The 21,555-nt window shown below is 34.2% G+C and overlaps 1 protein-coding gene across 3 annotated transcripts in view; it reads left to right on the forward strand.

The window, feature by feature from the left end:
- LOC150080898 (uncharacterized) overlaps positions 1-20,877 on the forward strand; it is a 162,981-nt gene extending 142,104 nt beyond the window's left edge. For all 3 annotated transcript variants that reach the window (XM_090381101.1, XM_090381103.1, XM_090381102.1), the window contains 2 exons: positions 6,451-6,614; positions 19,002-20,877. In XM_090381101.1, the coding sequence (XP_090237227.1) occupies positions 6,451-6,614; positions 19,002-20,770 (1,933 nt within the window). In that variant the 3' untranslated portion in view covers positions 20,771-20,877. The remainder of the gene's footprint in view (positions 1-6,450; positions 6,615-19,001) is intronic.
- Positions 20,878-21,555: the final 678 nt, after the last annotated feature.

The raw sequence follows: 21,555 nt of genomic DNA on the forward strand, positions 1-21,555 counted from the left end.
AGCGGAAAATCTTGAAATGGGAAAGCCTTGTAGAATTCAAATAGTTTATTTTCGCAGTCTATATACTTATTTTTGAATCATATTTTGGCTTGAAGATCAATAATTTCAAGTTGCAATCTGGGATTGTAGTTTTCAGCCATAGAAGTAAATGAGTTCTCAAACAAAAGCTTATGTTTTTTCATGGGATTTTATATCAGAAAATCGACTTTCAAACTTGTCAAAAAGTAATTGTAATAACGAAAGGCAACGATTCTTTGGCAATGTGTTTCTCCTTTAGTTTAGTACATCATTCAAAATGAACTAAATTGTCTTGTTCACTATGTGCAAATCGAAATCAGCTCTACCATGGAATATTGTTCCCACATCTGGGGCAGTGCCCCCAAAACCTCTCTCAGGCTTCTAGATTCAGTTCAGAAGAGGGCAGTTAGGTTAATTAATGACTCATCTCTAACAGAGTCTCTCCTATCTGTTTCATAGACAATTTAAATAATAACTTATTCTGAAATGATTTGATGTCACCAAACAAATCACACCAATTTTCTTTTCCCTTGTAGTTTTAAATTAAGAGCATTTAAATGACTAGAAATGTATGTATGAATTGCAAGATCAAACAGCCACTCCATATTTAATAGTTGTTTTATTGGTGAAAAAGTCTACCTTTTTATGTGTTGAAACATTTGGTGATGTTTCAACAGCCACATTAGGGCCATATGATCTTGTAAAATTTACATTTGAAATAACCACATTCATAATGTGTTGGAGATCCAATACTTTCCCATAAAGAGCTTCTTGATGCACAATGCAGTAAATTCTAATCGAAGTTTCAGCTCCGATATCTATCATTTTCTTGGTTATTCTACCCATAAGCCCAATGTTTTTACCATTCATATTTTTTGCACCGCCAATTGTGACTCCTACCATGTTTTTAATATTTAATCTTAACTTTTCGATAGATTGGCAAAAATTTTCAAAAAGATTTTCACCTGTAGTTGTTCCGTGCATACTCTGTAGATCAGCTAACTCTTCAACTGGTACAAAATTATCATTAATTCCATGTATGAAGATGAGGAGTTGGGCTCTGTCATTTACATCAGTATTGTCATCCAGTGCTACACTAAAATATTTCATTTGTTTTATGTTTTCCAAAAGTTATTTGAACAAATTCTTTCCAATGCCTTCTACTCTTCGCATAACTGTTTGTCGAGACAAACTAATGTCTTGTATCATTGTTCATTTCTCCGGAAAAATTTCTTCCACAACTTTTAACAAACAATGCTTAACAAATTCACCATCATTGAACAGTTTACTTTCAAAAGCGATCAAATTTGCAACTTGATAACTGGCACATGCAGCAGATAAATTTCTTGACTGTTACATTTTCAGTATGTTTTCTTAATTCGTTTTGTATCTTTGAACACTTTTCTTTTCACAGCACTCCTTTATGTTGATCATAAGATTTATGATTGGAATCAGTGTCGTTTTAAATTATATTCTTTAAAAACTCACACAGTCTCCTGACACACAAAACACACTACTTTTTCGTGGTAATCAATGATGAAATAGTTTTCAATCCACCTTGGATCAAAAACACTACACTCCAAATCGATTTTCCCCTTTTGGAACATTTAAGATTGAATTTTTGTTTAATTCAATACAAATTAATAGTTAAATCAATGCAATTAACAAGCTATATCAAAAAACATAACTGTATTTAGCGTACATATGACTGCACTGAACCACATGTACATGTTTGATATAGTCCAGCTGGATGCTTGCACACAGTGGCGATTGATACTGTTTTAGTTCACTTTCCGCACGCCCTTTGGGCCGTAGGTTGGACCCCACTGTTTTAGAGTTATATATTGAAAATTTCAACATCTGAGGTCTTGGAACGAATTACCAAAAAAAAAAACAATGTGTTATTGGGTTCACATTACAATATTTTCACAGTACCTCCATTTATTCCTACAGGATGCAAAATACATTTCCATTTTTTTTTTTTTTTTCCAGTTTACACTGGTGGAAAAAAATTGCGCAAAGTCAAATTTCCATAAGTCGGAGAGTGTCTGTACTTCACATATTTGATACAATTCTGTCACAAAGTCTATCTGGTCATGCCTTTCACTCAGGCTTTAGTTGGTCCTTTATAGTATCTCTCAGTGTTCCATTAGATGAATTTAACAAAAATTTGTTTAATTCATCTAATTTCTAAAGTATGTAATTGTGTTTTCTTAGCTGTATCTGCTGAACTTGATGTTATAAAAGTTTCCTCTCTAGCCCTCTCTTAAAAATTCTACAAGAATTACTCAGAGTGGCAATTGGTGTTTTTCACAGGCTCATCTCCTGTTGTGAAAACAGTTAGTTTTGTCCTTCTGCTATCCTGTGTCCTTTATTACCTGAACTTAAACTTCTGCACATATGCTAATGTCTCCATTTGATGCCTGTCAAACCTTCAACCAAATCATATAATCTGTCTACCAAAGATGCATTTTCTAACTTCATGGAATATATATTGCTTATTTTTGGTTAGCAATTAATCCTAGTATAATGACATCGATTTTGCTCTTTCACCCCTACCTCTTTCCATTCAGTCTGTGGTTATTACTACTTTTACTTGTATTAAACTTCTCAGATACAGGATTCTACAATTCCATTATAGAATCCTACACCTGGTTGAGTACCCATGAGATAGCTGCAATGCAAGTCTTGGGTAATTTTGCAGGTCAAGGATTGGGTGCTGTTCCAGTTTTTGTAAGTAATTCGTTGCCACACAACACTGAAAGACCAGAATTAAAAGTTTCAACAGAAGGAAAAAGGAGAAAGGCAGATGATTTATTTATTTATTTTAATGTGGAAGATTCCAGTAATGAAAATGTTGAACCTCCGCCTGACAAAATCCAAATTTATATCACAATGACACTTCCAAAATCAGTTTCTATGATGAAGAAGATTTTCAATAGTTGAAGTTTTGGGGGGAAATATATATATATATTCCCCCTCCAAATCTTGCAGCTCCGGTGCCACCAAAAATCCCAACATACCGATTGTATTTAAAAAAACAGAGTCTATCTCGGAAACTGTTTTTGCAATAAAAAATGTTTTTCATGTAATCAAAACAGCCACTAAAAACATTAAAATTTTATTTGAACACATGGGACATGTACACTGCAGTTATGCAAAGAGTATATGATAATGTTTTATGTCATATTAATGAAAAACCACACACCCACACACACATATACTAACATTATACAGTCAGTTCACAAAAACCACATTACTGACAATGATCACAGTTTAATGATATCAAAATCACGGATTAAAATTTGCAAAAAATCATACAAATAAAATCAAAAGTATTATAATAATCTTAATATACTTCAATAATCTTAATATACTTCAATAATCTTAATAATAATACTTAAATAATCTTAAGTATTATAATAATAATAAGAAAATGAGATATTTCTTCTGAGGAATATTAATCGGGGAAATAATCATGTGTATTATAATAATAAGAAGGAAATGGGATTTTTTTCCTGTTACCCCTTTCAAAATATCCTGCCGGCACCCATGGTCATGCCTAATGTACTTGTCAAAGAAATTCGTAAAAGTACAGCTGATTACAAATAAATAAATAAATACCCATATAATTACAGTTTTAGTTATGCTTATGATATTTATGACGAATGTTACGCAGCTGCCAAAATATATTACTATAAATTTTCATATTCCGAAAGTATTCTTATTTCGAGTTTTTTATCTTTAGCATTTCAATGCTATACCTATAATTATTGCTCAAAATTATTGCTTATACAAATACCAAAATTCAACTTGAAAAATTGCCAATTAAATGCAATATAATAAAGTAAAATTAATTAAGTTGTTTTTATTTGCTGATCATACTTTAAAACTGTTTGTTTTTTGTAACAGAAAACATGATCTTCAAATTGAAAGAGGTATTTGTTGTTAAAATTTTTATTTTTTATATTCTTTCTATACAAAATTAATCTAATAAGGCAAATTTTTACTTACTAAAAAAACTAATAAATATATAGAATTATATTCATATACAGTAGGCCCTCGATTTAACGGACCCCGATTTAACAGACAAATATTTCTGTATAAAGGAAAAATTTAGAACCCTTTTTTTTTAATTTGCGAATATGTAACATTTGTCTATCATTTTGACCTTGTGGGATAAAGAAGTAAAGTGTAAACGTGTTAATTTGAGTGTTGCACAAAAATTAGAACTGATTGAGAAGCTTGAAGGTGGTGTAACCATTGCATGTACATGTGAGATTTATAGAGTCAAAAAGCAAACAGTTTCGGACATTTGGAAAAAAAAAAAAAAAAACTTAAGGTGTTTGCATTAACACCTAGAGAAAGCAGTGTACAAATGGTTTGTTCAGCAGGGCTCAAGTGGTGGTGTTGAGTTAAAATCAGCTGCTGAAAGGCTTGCTAAGCATATGGGCCTAAAATTTCAGGGGAGTGATGGATAGCTGTGGCGTTTTCAAAAGCGCCACGACATTGTTAATAAAAGAACCTGTGGTGAATTTTTAGGTACAGATGAAGAACAAATTGAGGCTATCAGAAAATATCTAAATGACCTAATTTTATCACAGCTTTATAATGCTGACGAGGGGTAAAGAAGCTGGACTTTTTTATCGTGTTCCTGAAAATACCTAGGCTTATGAGCATGAAACAAGCACCCCTGGTCATAAGCTAAATAAGGAGCAAATTTCTGTTTTATTTGTGCAAATGCCGATGGCTTGCATTGGCTTAAGCCTATGGTAGTTGGTAAGGCAAAAAAACTGCGTGCATTAAAGGAGTTAATGAACCAGTTACCAGCGATATATTCCCACTCAAAAAATGCCTGGTTTACAATGGATATTTTCTGTGACTGGTTCTTTAACCATTTTATTCCTGATATGTGATGCTATTAGACAGATGTGCTGAAAATTCCTTCTAATGAATGAAATAAAGGCTGTTTTACTGCTAGATAATGCACCTGCTCACCCTAATGCTGAGAGTTTAATTAGCAGGGATTGGAGAATTAAATGTGTTTTTCTGCTTCCTAATACTACTTCACTGATACAGGAAGTGGTATTATTGTAAGTGGTATAACAATACTACTTTACTGATGCACCGATGGATCAGGGTGTAATCGTTGCATATAAGAGGTTGTATAAGTTTTTGGAAGAGGCGATGGTTGTTTTGGAAGAAACAGAAGAAGATATAAGAGGATCAGGACACTACAAAATTTACATGCATACATCAGATCTGCTATCTTCAACTTAGCAGCTGCATGGAAAGATATGGAGAACCTTGGCCAATGTTGTACAAAATAGAACCTGAAATGGACTTTGAGGAAGTTGAGGCATCTAATTTTCAGGACACTCTTCTGAGGGCCAGCAACAAAAATACAACTGAGAATGATGTGGAACGGTGGCTCGAAAATGACGAAGGTGATTTGGGCTATCAAATTTTTTCTGAGGTAGAGATTGCAAAAAATGTTCTTCATGGAGAACAAGAGGACGATGATAATGACAAAGATGAAGAATCAGTTGCACCTCATCCTAAGTTGTCTGTTATAAGATAACATATGGATGACATCATACATTATATAGAATCATCATCAGACCCTGATGTGCTTCCTTATTGTGAACATTTAAAGAATTTCGATCTACAGTAATAAGGAAGCAGCACCAAGGTGTAAGGCAACTGAAGCTTGATTTCTTCAAGGCCACTTCATCAATTGGACCTGTTTCACTAGAACCATCTACCAGCAAGCAATTAACACCTCTCCCTCCATATGACAGTTGTTTCTGACTCTGAAAATTGTGATTCTTTCAATTAAGTTAATATTAATATTAAATATTATGTATCTTTTTTTAATGTTTTTTTTTTTTGTATGTTTTTTATTCAATGAAGTTTAAGAATTTTAAAGTCCCCCCCCCCCTCTAAAATGGATTTAAATGAAAAAAGTAATGTTCATATTGAAAACAACTTTGTGTGAGCTTTAAGAAAAATAAAAATAAAAAAAAAAAAAGTGGTGAAAATACTCCATTAGTTACATTGTATATAGTTTTTGACATGTTTAATTAAAATAAAGTTTGGTTCCTGTCATAAATTTATTTTTATATTCTTAACAGATGTTTTAGTGGCGTGTATAAATTACTCAATGTACATTGTAAGTTCGTTAATTAATATATGTTTTTAAAATACATTTGATTTAACGGACTTTCAGCAATAGCTTACACCCCTTCCTCCAATTAATCCATTAAATCGAGGGCCTACTGTATTTTTACAATACACTAGATGCTGTCAGGATTTTGGGTCAGATCCCTGCAGCTGTGACTTTACTGTTGTTAGTAATATGAAAAAAGTAACTAATATTAGTTATGATGCTATTTTTATAGTAATGTGTTTGAGGCATTATTTATCTTTTAGAATGGCCTCAGCAATACAGGAAAGCATGTCAATAAATGAATTAGAATCTTTAGATAGAAGTGCTTCAAAAAGATTGGGACCAATTGCAGCCTTATGCCAACACAATAATGCATTACAATTTCTTATTGTATCACCTGCAGACAGAAAGATTTTGGAAAAATTAGGTAGGTGCCACATGGTCAGGTATGCTTTTTTTATTTGTTATGTTTTGTTGATTACCATATTTTCCAGACTATAAAACACATACTCAGGTTTTAGAAGGCAAATTTTTTTTTTTGGGGGGGGGGGGTTATTTCTTATATCTAAAACACAAATTTACAAGTTCATCCTAAACAAAATGTCAGTGTAGAATGAATTTACTCCTCACAGAATCCCCAAAACTAGTTACTATCAACTGTCTCTCTTGTTATTACTGATGTTATGATATATAAACTTCCTCATTTATTGAAAGATTTAAGGTTGTTAAAAGAAAGTAGGTAGGCCTTTTAACCCTTTCTCTGGGAATAAACGATAAGTTCTAATGATAAAGTGCATCTTATGGTATGGAAAATACGGTAATCTGAATTAAACCAATTTTTATGTGAAAGTCATTTTTAATTCTTAAATTCTTAACTTTTTTATTAAAAAAGTTGTAAGAATTAAAACTTTTAATTCTTAAAACTTTTTAAATGTGCGATATTTAGTTTCTCTGTTTTTCTCCTTATTAGGAAGCAAATATTACAGTTACTCTTATACACATACATGCATGTGTGTATATAAGAGTTTTCCTCATGTAAAAAATAATCATTATAAACATTTAAAGTTATAAAGTTACTTTGTAATTACTTGTATATTAAAGTATAAGTGATTGTTCAGACAAAAAGATGATTTTAGCCAGGAATTCAATTAGAAAAAAATTTTTAAAATTGTCTCAATAAATTTCCCTATTTTTAAAATTCTAAATGAATCTTCATTGTTTGAAATCAGCCTTTCCAAACATACACTCTCACATGGTTTTACTAAGTTTTAAGCAGATAGCTTCAAAAATTATCAAAAATATATAATAATAAAGACCAATCCAAACCAAGTGAAATAAAAATATTATATTAAATACATCCATCTTAAACATGTTTTAATAAATTAATTAAAATAAAGCAAATAAAACCAAGACATTTAGCATAAACAAGTTAGCTAATGTACGCAGTGCATTTACTTTCAGGCAAGTTAAATTTTTTTAACATGCCTGAAATAGTCGGGGTTTTTTTTTGTCTCTTTTCTCTCTCTCTCTCTCTGTGTATATATGTAGCTCTTCACAAGTAAAGTCACGTTCACAAGACTTGCATAAGTCTCATGAATGTGACGAATACTCGTGAAGCATGCACAGACTTTGATATTCCTAATTATGACGGCAGTTAATGTTCAAAATATATATCATAAAAATTTTAAAATGAAGATATGAATATTTCCCAAGCTGAGTGTTTGGGAAACTATTTGAAGGATACCAAACACACAGAAATTGCAAAACTACCCAAAATACAACACACTGCACTGAAAGAAATGATTCATTGGAAAAACTGATGTTGGGTGAATGATATAAAACATACAGCAATTGCAGAACTACCCAAAATACAACACACTACATTGAGATTGAAATAAATTATTCACTGAAAGAACTTAATCAAAGATAACATCCTCTTAGTGGAAAATTAATCAGAAATATGACTGTCTAGGCCAGGGGTTGGCAACCTTTTTTGGTGATTCAAAGGCTCCACTGGAGAACAGACCAAGTCTGTTGGGAATAGCCATGATATAAAGGCTCCCAATGGAGCCTTTATCTCATGGCTATTCCCAACCTCGTATCGTTTGGCATTACAAGAATGCAAAATGGGATTACCTGCAAGATTTCTTTTCCTTGGTCGAATTACTCTTTCAAAACTTCTGATGTCAATGTTTGCTCATATCGTGTCAGTGAAATTATTCCTGTAGGAATGGAATCCTTTATCCCACACTCCACTTTAAAATCTCATCCTTTATCTAAACCTTGGTTTTCCAATAAATGTGCCAAGGCTGTTCAAGAGAAGAATGTCGCATATCGTAATTAGCTTGATTCCAATTCTTCAGTTTCATTTTCTGCCTACACCAAAGCTCGGAACAATTGTAAAGCAGTTATTAATCAGTCTAAACTAGATTTTGAACAGGCTAAGAGTAGAAAACTTGCTTCTTGTCCTAATGGTAGCCGAGCATTCTGGTCTCTTGCCAAAAGCTATTGGCCACAACTTTTGCCCATCTCTGCTCCCACCTCTGCCAAAACCAAATGGTTCTGTTGTCACTTCTGCCAAGAATAAAGCTGACCTGCTAGCATCCCATTTTTCTTCCAACTCATGTATTAATGATCTTGGTAAAACACCTCCCACCATTCCCAACACGCTCCATTCAATGCCTCCTGTGGTCTTCCGTCAAAAGGATGTCTGAAGGATTTTGACGAATCTTAATGCTAAGAAAGCTCCAAGTCCTGATGGTATTTCTCCACTTGTTCTCAAAACCTGTGTTCCTTAACTTACTCCTATTCTTTGCCGCCTTTTCTCACTTTCTTATTCCAAAGGTGTTTTTCCTTCTGTTTGGAAATTTGCTCATATCCAGCCAGTTCCTAAAAAGGGTGACAAATCCCTCCCATCCAATTAACGTCCCATTGCAATTACTTCTACTCTTTCTAAAGCAATGGAGAAATCAATTAACTGCTAACTCTTAAACTACCTAGAAAACGTCCATCTGATCAATGATCACCGGTATGGATTCCGTCAATATCCAGTATGGATCCACTGATATTGATATTTTGGCTTATATTACCCATTTATGGACAAATCCAATGGAAAAGTTCGGTGAAATATAAGCAGTTGCTCTTGATATCTCAAATGCTTTCAATCATGTTTGGCATAAAGGTCTTCTAAACAAGCTTCCATCTTATGGTTTTACAACAGTTTTTTGTAATTGGTTATCCAGTTTTGGCTCTCTGTTTTCCTAACTTCTCCACTAATACTGGTATCCCCCCCAAGGTTCAGTTCTTTCCCCCATGTATATTAATGACCTTCTTCCATTGACTGGAAATCCTATCCATAGTTTTGCCAATGATAGTACATTGCATTCCACTTTCCATTTTGAGAAAGCTTGCCTTGTTCAATCAGCTTCACCTTCTCAAATATCCTCTACCAATTCCTTAAATGCAGAATTACCACTCCAGGTAATTCTCCAGTGGAGCAAAGACAACTTAGTTGATTTCAATCCTTCTAAAACTCAGTCTTTTCTTATATCTCGCAAAAAGGATTCTTGTGCTCCTATGCTTATCTTTGGGGATTACCCTGACTTCTAATCTCTCTTTGCACAACCACATTACAAATATTGCTTACTCTGCGCCTAAAAAACTTGGTTTTCTCTTTCACTCTCGGCGTTACTTTTCCTAAAGACAGCTGTTCACTCTGTACAAATCGCAAATCCACCCTACTATGAAATATTGTTCCCACATCTGGGGCAGTGCCCCCAAAACCTCTCTCGGGCTTCTATATTCCATTCAGAAGAGGACAGTTAGGTTAATTAATATCTCTAACGCTCTCCACTTGCTGTGTCATAGATGTACTGTTTCTGCTGCATGCCTTTTCTACATATACTTCCATGGACACTGTTCTTCTGAATTGGCTTCTTTAATTCCTGCTCTCTCTTTCAAAACAGTCTGAACACGTGCTGCCACCAGCCAATCCATTTACTGTCCAACTTCAAACTCACAGAACCAACTTCTCATCTTCCTCGTTTATTCATTCAACTGCCATTTTCTGGAACAACCTTCCTTCATACATATTTCCTGAAAATTACAGTCTACAGAAGTTCAAGTCTAATGTCAACAAATATCTTCTCGTCTTCTCAACCCAAGCACAGTAATAAGTACTATAGGTTCTATTACGTCTTGTGTTTGGGGTTTTCATAAAAAAAAAAAAAAACTGTTTTGGCTCCTTTTGAATTCACAATTCAGTTCCTTACCATGTCAAAAGTCATGGAAGTTTCATCCATATTTCCAATGTGTGACGATGAAAAATTGTAAAAAAAAAAAAAAAAAAAAGGGCCGTAAGCACCAGGTATATTCATAATGAAATAATATTGTACCAATTAGCAAACTGTTTAAAAATAAATAACTTTAATCTGAGAATTTAATTACTTATAAATATAAAATAAAAAATTAAACACAATACAAAAACAATATAAAACCTTATGAGAAGCTTTCGAGGTGTTGTGCCTCTTTGTCAACTCAAAATAATATTGACCTGCTATTGTGTTTCTTATTCTTATTTTGAGTTGACAAAGAGACACAATGCCTTGAAGACTTCTCATAAGGTTTTTCTATTGGTTTTGCATATTTTAGTTTAGTTTGTTACACAGAGTTTTTAACAGTTTTAGTTATACAATTCTCGGTCTTTAATTTTTTATTTTATATGTATATAGTAATAGCAATAGTCTGTAATCAAGTCACAAAGGAGATTAGGCACGCTAAGGCAGATTACGAGAAATCTTTGACAAAGGATGCTAAGAAAAACACCAAGGATTTCTTTACTTATATAAACTGTAAAAGGAAGGGGATGAATCAGATTGGTCCACTTGATATCGACATTTCGGCTGTTGATGATCCTGCTCTGATAGTAAAAACTGAGTGAGTATTTTGCATCTGCATTCACACATGAGGAGTTATTAAGGAAGGGAAAATACAGAAGGTTATCAAATTGTAGCAGGGTGCTTAATGATTTTGTAATATTTCTCAACAATTTCTCCTCTATTGAGAGCAAAGTGGAGGAGAAATTGTTGAAGTTAAACATAAGAAAGGCACCTGGGGTGGATGTGATCTCTCCAGTTATATTAAAGGTGGTGGCAAAGGAACTAAGCAAACCCTTAGCCATAATTATGAGAGAATCCTTGGATTCAGGGGAGGTCCCCACGGACTGGAGATGTGCAAATGTATCCCCAATTCAGAAAGGGGGATCGAAGGGCAAAATGAGTAATTACAGACCAGTTAGTTTAACTTTTCTTCCGGGTAAAATAATGGAGTCACTGGTTAAAGATACATTGCAGTATCATCTAGACAAGACTGCTGCAATAATTCAGACACAGCATGGGTTTGTTAAGGGAAAGTCTTGTCTGATAAATTTGGTTGGATACTATGATGTGGTTACAAAGGAACTGGATGCAAAAAATAATTTTGATTTTGATATCATATACTTGGATTTCAGGAAAGCTTTTGACAATGTTGTGCATGGAAGATTACTGTACAAATTGGAGCAGAATGGTATTCTCAGATTAAAGTTATTTTTTTTTAAATGGCTTGCGGTGGATACAATGTTATTTCATAATGGAAGATTGTATTCCTTGCAGATTTTTAAATATGTATTGTTGAAAATCAGTAATTTTATTTTCCAATTCATCTGGTAGTTTTTCAACTATTTTTGTTTTTTGGCATAATACCAAATAATATCGTTTTCTTTCCATAAAAGTGCCGCCTCCGTAGCCAGGTGGGAAGGAGCAGCAGTGCATAGCACACACTTCTTGATTAGACCGGGGTTCGAGCCCGTCACCACCAAATACGGAGGATGAGGAAAGGTCAGAGAATGACCACCGCATTTCCCGGAGCAATATGGCCTTAGTTGCTAATGCTCCTAAAAACCAACCAACCAACTTTCCATAAAGCATCTGCACCAACTTACTTGATTGCACCTCCTTTGAACTTCTAACTTACTTGATTCCTTTTGTAAACATACTTGCGGGTTAGATTTTGCCCATTGAAGTGCTTCAACAATACAATTGGCATTTCTTGTTACAATATATCCACTTTGGTACTTCACTGATAGCCATTCAAAAAGATTGTCTTCAAGCTCAGGCCAATGACTTTTTCCTCCTCGTGGCACATTTCATCCTAGGCATATAATTTAATAAATCTTCGTTCTTTTTCCAGTTGTGCACTAACTTTCACTTATGCCAAATTTTCCGACAGCTGCACAATTGCTTGTGGTTTGGAAAATGATTCAACTTTCAACTTGAATCTGCTGTTGTACTTCATTCTTTTTGAAGGGTTATTCATTTCAGAAAAGCACCCATAAGTAATACAAGTAACAAATAAGACAAGATGATGATGTTGCAGAATAAAACTTTGAATGAATAGAAAACTGAAAATTGCCTTCCTTTAACCCATTTGCTGCTGCATGACTCAAGCCTTGAATCATATGGCACTATCCACAGGTACCAATGACTCAAGGCTGACTCAGATACAAGCTTCTAAACAATACTGCAGTAGTTACCTGGCTCTTCATGATGGCTTCCAAAAGTAGACAGGGGAAGTAAATAACTTTGGTACATGTGCTTCATAAAAAGGTTTTGGGGTTATAACACAACTTAAACAATGGCTATAATTAATATGTTTTTTTTCCCTTTATCTTAAGATATAAGGTTGACTTATATGGCGACTGCTATGGTATGTTTTCAAGTGGAATATTATCCTGAAAGAGGCCTCTGAGGTTGGGAAAATTCATGTCTAGGAATAAATAAACTCATACGCCGACCATTAAATAAAATTTTACTGTAACTGAAGTTTATACAAATAATATCAAAAAACAAATTATTTACAATAAACTGATGATTGTATATTACGGAATGCTAAAATAAAATAAAATCATTTACTATAAAATATGCTAAAATATAAAAGTTAAAAGCGCTAAAAAACCTGAAACTTTCGAGAGTGTCAGCTCCCTTCCTCAACAGTAATAAGACTTCTTGCAACTTCTCTTTATATAGCAGGCTCGTGGTACGTGCACACGTGGTATTTCTCCACGTGGATCTATCGGCACATGGGCAGAACCGGAAGCAGAAATGGTTTGGGTACGTGGCAAACAAAATCGTCCATCTGACCTTAATACAATTGCTTCGAAAATAGGATGAATACGCATACCTCTGTCTCTATTCATAGTATTCTTACTGGATGAACCAATCTGTAAACCTTCGAGCCATTTATGCTCCCAGTATCCATGTGCACGATCCATAATAATAGCGTCCTCCGGGGAAATTTGATGCTGCTTCTCCCAAAAATGTTCGGCCACAGCAGACTTATTATAGTCAGCGGTTCTTATAGCATTTAAATGTTCCCCCAGACGATCCCTGAGCCGTCGTTTTGTTTCCCCCACATAACACTCCCCACAATCCAGGCATTCTATTCTGTAAACAACTCCACTACTGAGATATTTCGGTATATGGTCTTTAACCTGGGACATTGCTATGCACAGCCTCCGCCCAGGAAGCTGCACACAGCATGTCTTATAACCCCTTAAAATCGCCAGATGCTCAGTAAGACCCAGATAGTAGGGAATGTATGCGGTGGCTACTGGGACGAACGGCTCCCTACGTTCAGACACTCCTCTGCTATATCTATCCAGGATCCTCTGGGGGGTATCCGCACTTTCTAAGTTCTGCCGTGACACGATTAATTTCTTTTTCTTTATCCTCAGAAGTGGTACAGTATGATCCTGCTCTGTCATATAAAGTTTTTAGTACACTATTCTTGTATTGTCCAACTTGTGCTGAATTATAGTGGGTGTATTGACCTCTACACATGGGTTTTTTAAAAACTGACGTCTTAAGTCTAGAACCCACCCTAGAGACCAATACATCCAAAAATGACAGGGTACCGTCCGTTTCCACCTCTGAGGTAAATTGAATAAACTGGGAGACGCTGTTAAGCCAGCAAACTGCATCATCCTCTCTCCCCTTCTGGACCAGGGCAAAGATATCGTCAACATATCTTTTCCGATTTCTAATAGGAAACGAACACCCACTAAAAACTCTGCTTTCCAACTCCTCCATGGCCAAGTTGGCCACGGTGGCACTAATGGGTGAACCCATGGCCGTACCGTGAACCTGTTTGTACATAGTTCCCTGAAATAACATGGTAGTACTAGCCAGACATAATTCTACCCTGGCACAAATATCTTCAACACCAAGCAGTGATCTATTACCAAGTGAGACCAAGTATCAAAAATTCATTAGGCAGAAGTACTCTTGAGGCCTATAGTTTCATTTATAGGGAGTCCTTCCTATGTGTTATCAGGGTACTTGGCTAAATTAATTGCACCCATAGTGGGGCAGTCCGGATATGTTATTAAAGACAGTAGAGAGTTTGTAAATTTTGTGGGGAATTTGACTATAAATGATAATGAGAGCATGATCTCTTTTGATGTTGTATCTTTATTTACATGTATCCCTATTAATCATGCAATATATTGTATAAAAATGGCATTGACCAGGGATGTCTCACTTGGTAATAGATCACTGCTTGGTGTTGAAGATATTTGTGCTGGGGTAGAATTACGTCTGGCTAGTACTACCATGTTATTTCAAAGAACTATGTACAAACAGGTTCACAGTACAGCCATGGGTTCACCATTAGTGCCACCGTGTCCAGCTTGGCCATGGAGGAGTTCGAAGGCAGGGTTTTTAGTGGGTGTTCGTATCCTATTAGAAATTGGAAAAGATATGTTGACGATACCTTTGCCCTGGTCCAGAAGGGGAGGGAGGATGATGCCGTTTTCTGGCTTAACAGCTTCTCACAGTTTATTCAATTTACCTCAGAGGTGGAAAAGTACCCTGTCATTTTTGGATGTATTGGTCTCTGGGGGGGGGGGGGGGTTCTAGACTTAAGACGTCAGTTTTTAAAAAACCCACGTGTAGAGGCCAATATACCCACTATAATTCAGCACAAGCTGGACAATACAAGAATAGTGTAGTAAAAGCTTTATTTGACAGAGCAGGATCGCACTGTACCACTTCTGAGGATAAAGAAAAAGAAATTAATCGTGTCACGGCAGAACTTAGAAAGTGCGGATACCCCCAGAGGATCCTGGGGATATCCTCTGCTATATCCAGAGATATAGCAGAGGAGTGTCTGAACGTAGGGAGCCGTTCATCCCAGTAGCCACCGCATACATCCCCTACTATCCGGGTCTTACTGAGCATCTGGCAAGAATTCGATGGAATAAAAATTGCTTGTTTTTCAATAATTGATTCTATTATAATGTAGTAAGATTTGAATCTCTAAAAAAAGATAGCAGAAGGCTAATTTTTTGACTGGTGAAGCATTCCATTCAATGACAAGTCAGGATTTAGAAACTAAATCTATTTTATTGTCCGAAAAATACTGTGAAATTAATCAAGACCAATTTAAAATTGAAATTAAATGCTTTAAACATCAAATACAGCAATACCTCGCTTAGCACAGCTTCAAACAGCACGGGTTTCAATATAGCACAGTTTTCAATTAAGTTTAAGTCAAAAATTTACTGTACATATTAAAACTCATTCAATAGCCCAGACAGGTACTATATATATATGCTGCATTGTCGTAGCCTAGGTATGGTACATATATGCTGCGGTGCCAACTCTATTGTCTGCCATGCACACGTGACAATAGCTCCCTTCAGGCAGTCAGCTGCAACAGTGTTCAGTATTCTTAATTCCATCCTGACGAGATGACATGATAGTTTTTACAAAGTTTTCATTTCAAAATTTATTTTTTATCCCTTTAAATATAATTGAAAATATATCTGCATCTTGGCTAGAAATCACTGCCAACAACATGCGTTCTGTTTGGCAGCATGTTTTGCCCCATTTGGTAAATGATTTCACTGGTTTTGAATTGCAAGGTCAGATAATTTCCGAAGACATTGTGAAGGTCGGAAAAGACTTGGGATTCAAAACTTTGGACAATGCCAATGTACAAGACTGCATTGACTCACATGCGACTTAGATGATGCAACTCTCCTTGAAATTGATGAGCAAACTGCATGTGCAGAAGAGGAAAACAATTCTGAAGTGCCACCAAAACAATTTTCAACAGAAGAACTGGAGAAAGCTTTTGGGGGGGTTGACATGGCCTGCGAGGCGATTACGAATGGAGATCCGAATGTTGAATGTAACATCAAGATATGGCAAATTTTAAAATATTGGATTTGATGCTACAAAGACTTGTACACTGAGAAAAAGAAGAGATGGCTTCACCAGACTTCATTATTGATTTATTTATTTCTAAATAAATAACTGCTTTTATAAAGCTTTTTTCTCATCTCTCATGATGTTATTTGTTTATAATTGTTTCTCTGGTACAACAGAGGTGGGAGCAGAGATGGGCAAAAGTTGCAGCCAATAGCTTTGGCAAGAGACCAAAATGCTCAGCTACCATTAGGGCAAGAAGCAAGTTTTTTACTCTTAGCCTGTTCAAAATCTAGTTTGGACTGATTAATAACTGCTTTACAATTGTTGCAAGCTTTGGCGTAGGCAGAAAATGAAACTGAAGAATTGGAAACAAGCCAATTATGATATGCAACATTCTTCTCCTGAATAGCCTTAGCACATTTATTGGAAAACCAAGGTAAAGGACGAGATTTTAAATAAGATAAAGGACGAGATTTTAAAGTGGAGTGTGGCATAAAGGATTCCATTTCTACACAAATAATTTCACTGACATCATCTGAGCAAACGTTGACATCAGAAGTTTTGAAACAGTAGTCCGACCAAGGAAAAGTCCGACCTTATTCAAAATTCGGCTCTTGATCTCCAAAAGAAATTAGATTCTCATTTATGTATATTGCTTAACTATGATGTGGTTTAATGCGGAATCTACTCTGCAGTGCCAATCTTAAACTCATTTAGATGTACTATACTGTAACTGGTTATGGCTCAATTATTGGCAGTAATGTTAAGCCTGGATCTTTAAGTAGGAAGGAAGAAATGATATCTCTGATTAAATGTGTTTTAAAATGTTGCTCTTGCTTGGTGTATTTCAAAGTAGAATTAACATAGCTATTTATTAAGTTTTCCATAAATCGTCTCATCCTTCTCCACAGATTTCAAATAAAGGAGCTTTAGTACAAGTAAGAATTTTTAAAAGTTTTAGCAGTTGTGCATGTCAAAGATATGAGAATTATAAGTATTTAATAAAAGGACAACATAGTCCGGCATAGCTTGAAATGGGATACTTTTAATTAAAAGGTAATTTGAACAGAATTATTTTTTTTTTAATTAAATACTTGGAATTTTCATTTTCATATCTTTGATGGGCACAACTGCTAAGACATTTTAAAATTTTTATTTGATGTTAATGTGGGAAAAGGATGAGATGATTTGGATGAAAATAGTAAAATGCATTATAATCAGGATTTTAAAAGATAAAATTCATGGATGAACCATGGATCCAGGGACCATGGATGAAATTGAGAAGCAAATTTCTCTCTCTGCCTATGGATGCTATTTCAGCTACAACTGCAATGGAAAGATAGTGCTGATGCAAAATTGAATAAGTTAGCTAGTATTTATGAAGCAAATGAAATTTTAAAGTATGCAATAAAATATTTAGAATTGTTTAATCCATCCTCATTGTTCTTCACAGTATGGAATGCAAATGTATTTTCAGCCATGTTACAAAGAACAGAAGACTTCAGATCATGTATATATATTTGCATGTCACAAAATGTTAGAGTTTGTTTAGGTTTAAAATTAGGTATCTTATGAATAAATATTTTGTGCAGATGTATTTAGAATTTTGTGACTGGTGTCATATATATTTATAATTTAATGTCTGGTTTTGGAAAAATAGCATTATTTTGTTTTTTTGGCCTTGTCACTGTTAATACTATATCTATCTGTCTAATGGGAGGGTGAGAAGTACCAAACACAAGTATTACATAATTCAATGTAAGATGTAAGTTTTTCCTTTTCAGCTGGCTGTCATTTATTCTAAATAACTAATTAGTGAAGTTTATGCACACCATTACACAAGTGTGCACTGCAATGATTTTTTTTTATGCATCCATTAGGTTTGGTGGTTAGCAGTCTATGGGTCATTCACTGGTTTTTGACATGCTGATTGTAGATTAGAGCAGTGTTTCTTCCCAACCTTTTTTTCGAATATGGGACACTTTTTTTTTTATTTGAGATAGAGGCCATGGACCACAAAAAAATATTAAACTATGTATTCAACTGTATTAATAATTATTTTTTAAATACAAATATGTACTCATACTTAACGTGTAATATATGTTAGGTTGTTATAGATATACCTTATCTCCCATCACAGTTAACAGAATTGGATTGTTGCCTACCACAAAAAAAGCTGTTTTATTGTGAAGTCTCACAGAACACAGATTGGGAAGCACTACACTAGAGGGTTAAAATTGTCACCATAAGTATTATCACTCAATCTTATGAGATATTTGATTGGATATTGCATTCAGTTTGTGCCCTTTATAATAAATAATGTCTTCTCACAAGGAAGCTTAAGTGAAATAAAGCTTTTCCAAATTAAATTAAGGGTGGGGGACAGTTTTCTGAAAAAAAAAACCACAAGTGCAAATTAAGTTTTCAGATAAAACTTAAATGTGCATCATAAATTAACCATATTTAAAATAAATAAATGAAAAAAAAAAAAAAAAAAATATATATATATATATATACATATTTATGTAAAATTTTTGTTCCAGTAAAATATTTCCATTTTTCAGAAGCAGAAAACCAAGAGCAGAAACAAGTTCTGGATGAAGAAAATAAATCTGATGTCACAGTGAGTGAAGAGTCTGAAAGTATTTTACAGCCACTGCAGTACAAATTACCAATAAAAGAAGATGATAAAGAGATAATAAGCCTTGAAGGAAATGAGAATTTAAATGGAACAGTAAAAAGACATGAAACATATAGTCCTAAAAATAGTTCAGCATTAGATTCTAAAACTTCTGTAAGTCCAAAATTGAAAGATTATTCTGATAAAGCATCCTCAAATCGTACCTCTGGTGATTGGGCTAAACATTTAAAAACCCAAAAAAGCATTGAAAAAGAATCTAAAAGCCTAAAATCAGTTGGTGATAATGATGAACCATTACATAATGGGAATATTCATATTAATAAATGTAGTAATAGTGATAGCAAGTTGAATGAGCATATTGACCAAACAGGACATAAAGATGTCCAAATAACTGCACTTTGCAATAGCAAGTTATGTACTGACACATCCCGAAAAATTTCTAATGAAAAATTAAAATCAGGCTCCAAACTTTTTTTAAAATCTGAAACTCTTATCAAACATAATAACATACAACAGTTAAAACACCCAGATTCTAATGCATTATGCAATTCTACAAACGATGAAGAGTGGAGTACTCCACTAACTGATTCACTGCAAGTACAGTTATCATGTTCCGAATCTACTTTAAACAGTACAAATGATACTATTTTATCAACATCTGGTATTGAAGGTCAGGTAAATCAGCAGAAGCAACAGATAAAAGAAGAAAGTGTAAGAGAGCTTAATAAAATGGTTTCATTAAAACCAAATAAAACTGAAAATACTGGAGAAAAATCCATTAATGTTTTTGAAGTTCCTGTCATTGTAAGAATTTGTCAAAAAGAGAAAGCAGAAAGCTTACTTTCTGCTAATTATAAGGTAGCATCAGTAAATATTTCTGATAATGAACATGAGGAGAAAGAAAATGATGAAAGAGAACTTACAGTTAAAAGCAGTTCATCTTCAAGTGAAAGCCTAGACTCTGCTATTATATCAGATGAAATCAAAGAAGCAAATCTCAAGCATGAGAAAACAAGGAAAAGAAAGAAGACATTTTCAAACATATTATCTAGTGATAATGTTAAAGAAATCAAGGGCAAAGTAACAGAGAATCAGAAAGAGCAAAGCTCACTTTCTCCCAACTTTAGGAACCTGTGCATTGAGACTGAAGAAAACAAGAAAAGGTCATTAAGGAAAGTGTGGAAAAAAAATTTTAATGAAAAACAAGGTATTAACAAATCTGATAAAATCAAGAAAGAAGAGGCTGAAGGCAATCCCTTAAAGCTTACTGAATTTAACAGTAATTTGGTAATTCCTAATACTGAGGAAAAAGATGAAAAAATATTTAACTTGATTCCTACCTGTTCAAATGAGGATCCTGTCAGCAGTGAAATCAAGGAAGTAGTTTTGGAAGAAATACCAACAAAACGAACTAAGAAAAATTCCTCTCTTGAATTTAAAGAAACAAGCAATATTAAAAAGGAAGATACTACTGAAGCATCTAATGAAAAAACCAAAACATCAGAACACAGTTATTTGCAAGAAATCAAAGAGGACACTGTTGCTAAATTTTCAAACCTTCCATTAAGTTATACAAATTCAGCTGTTGGTGCCACTATCAGTGGGAAAAAATTATACACATTCAGTCCTGAACTGATCTGTCGTATGTGGAGCATGACATATAAACTATTTTCAAATCATTCTCCTGTGTAATAATTGCATTGTAGCCCTTTAAAAAAAAATCAAATAACTGCTTGAAATAAGGGTATTCTCTCAGTTTATATTATTGATTTGTTGCAGTTCAGTTAATAAAGTTATGATGTGTGTGGGTATTTATATATATATTACATTTCAACATATTGTTGTTTGGATTTTTTTTTGGCACAAAAGCAACTTTGGCCATATTGCACCTATCAATTAGTATTATGAGACAATGATGTTGCTTAATTAAAATTTATATCTGAAATGCCCTATTAGTTTTAAATAAATATGTTTTCAATGTTATCGCCTATGATTTGTGATAAAGTTAGGAAATCCTGAATATTCACAGGGAGATGGAAATGCCATTTGTTGCATCATATGGTACTGTGGACATTCTATAAGGAAATGTTTCATAGTCAGTTGGCAAGAGCAGTGAAGACGTTCTGAAGGATTTGCTTTTGTAAGCAAGTGTGTGAGATGTCCAATGCACAATCTGTTAGAATTACGTTTTTGTGCCTATTCTTATGGAGACGCAAATTCCACGGCTGAAGTTTGTGTTTTATTTGCAGAAGTTTATTGTTTAGTTGATTTTGCCAGATTTGTGACCACTTAGTGTTGAGAGCCTTCCAATTACAGACCACTGTTTAATGAGTGGTCTGTAATTGGAATGTTGAACTTTATAAAGCAGTAGATTTGTATTTGTAGAATTCTTTGCTGTTCGATCAGCACTTTCATTTCTGTTAATCTTGCATGTCCTGGTATCCAACAAAAATTTACTTGCCTTCTTTTCCTTTTGA

The sequence above is a fragment of the Mastigoproctus giganteus genome, chromosome 9, assembly GCF_048544385.1.
Source record: "Mastigoproctus giganteus isolate SK-2022 chromosome 9, ASM4854438v1, whole genome shotgun sequence".
Lineage (NCBI taxonomy): Eukaryota > Metazoa > Arthropoda > Arachnida > Uropygi > Thelyphonidae > Mastigoproctus > Mastigoproctus giganteus.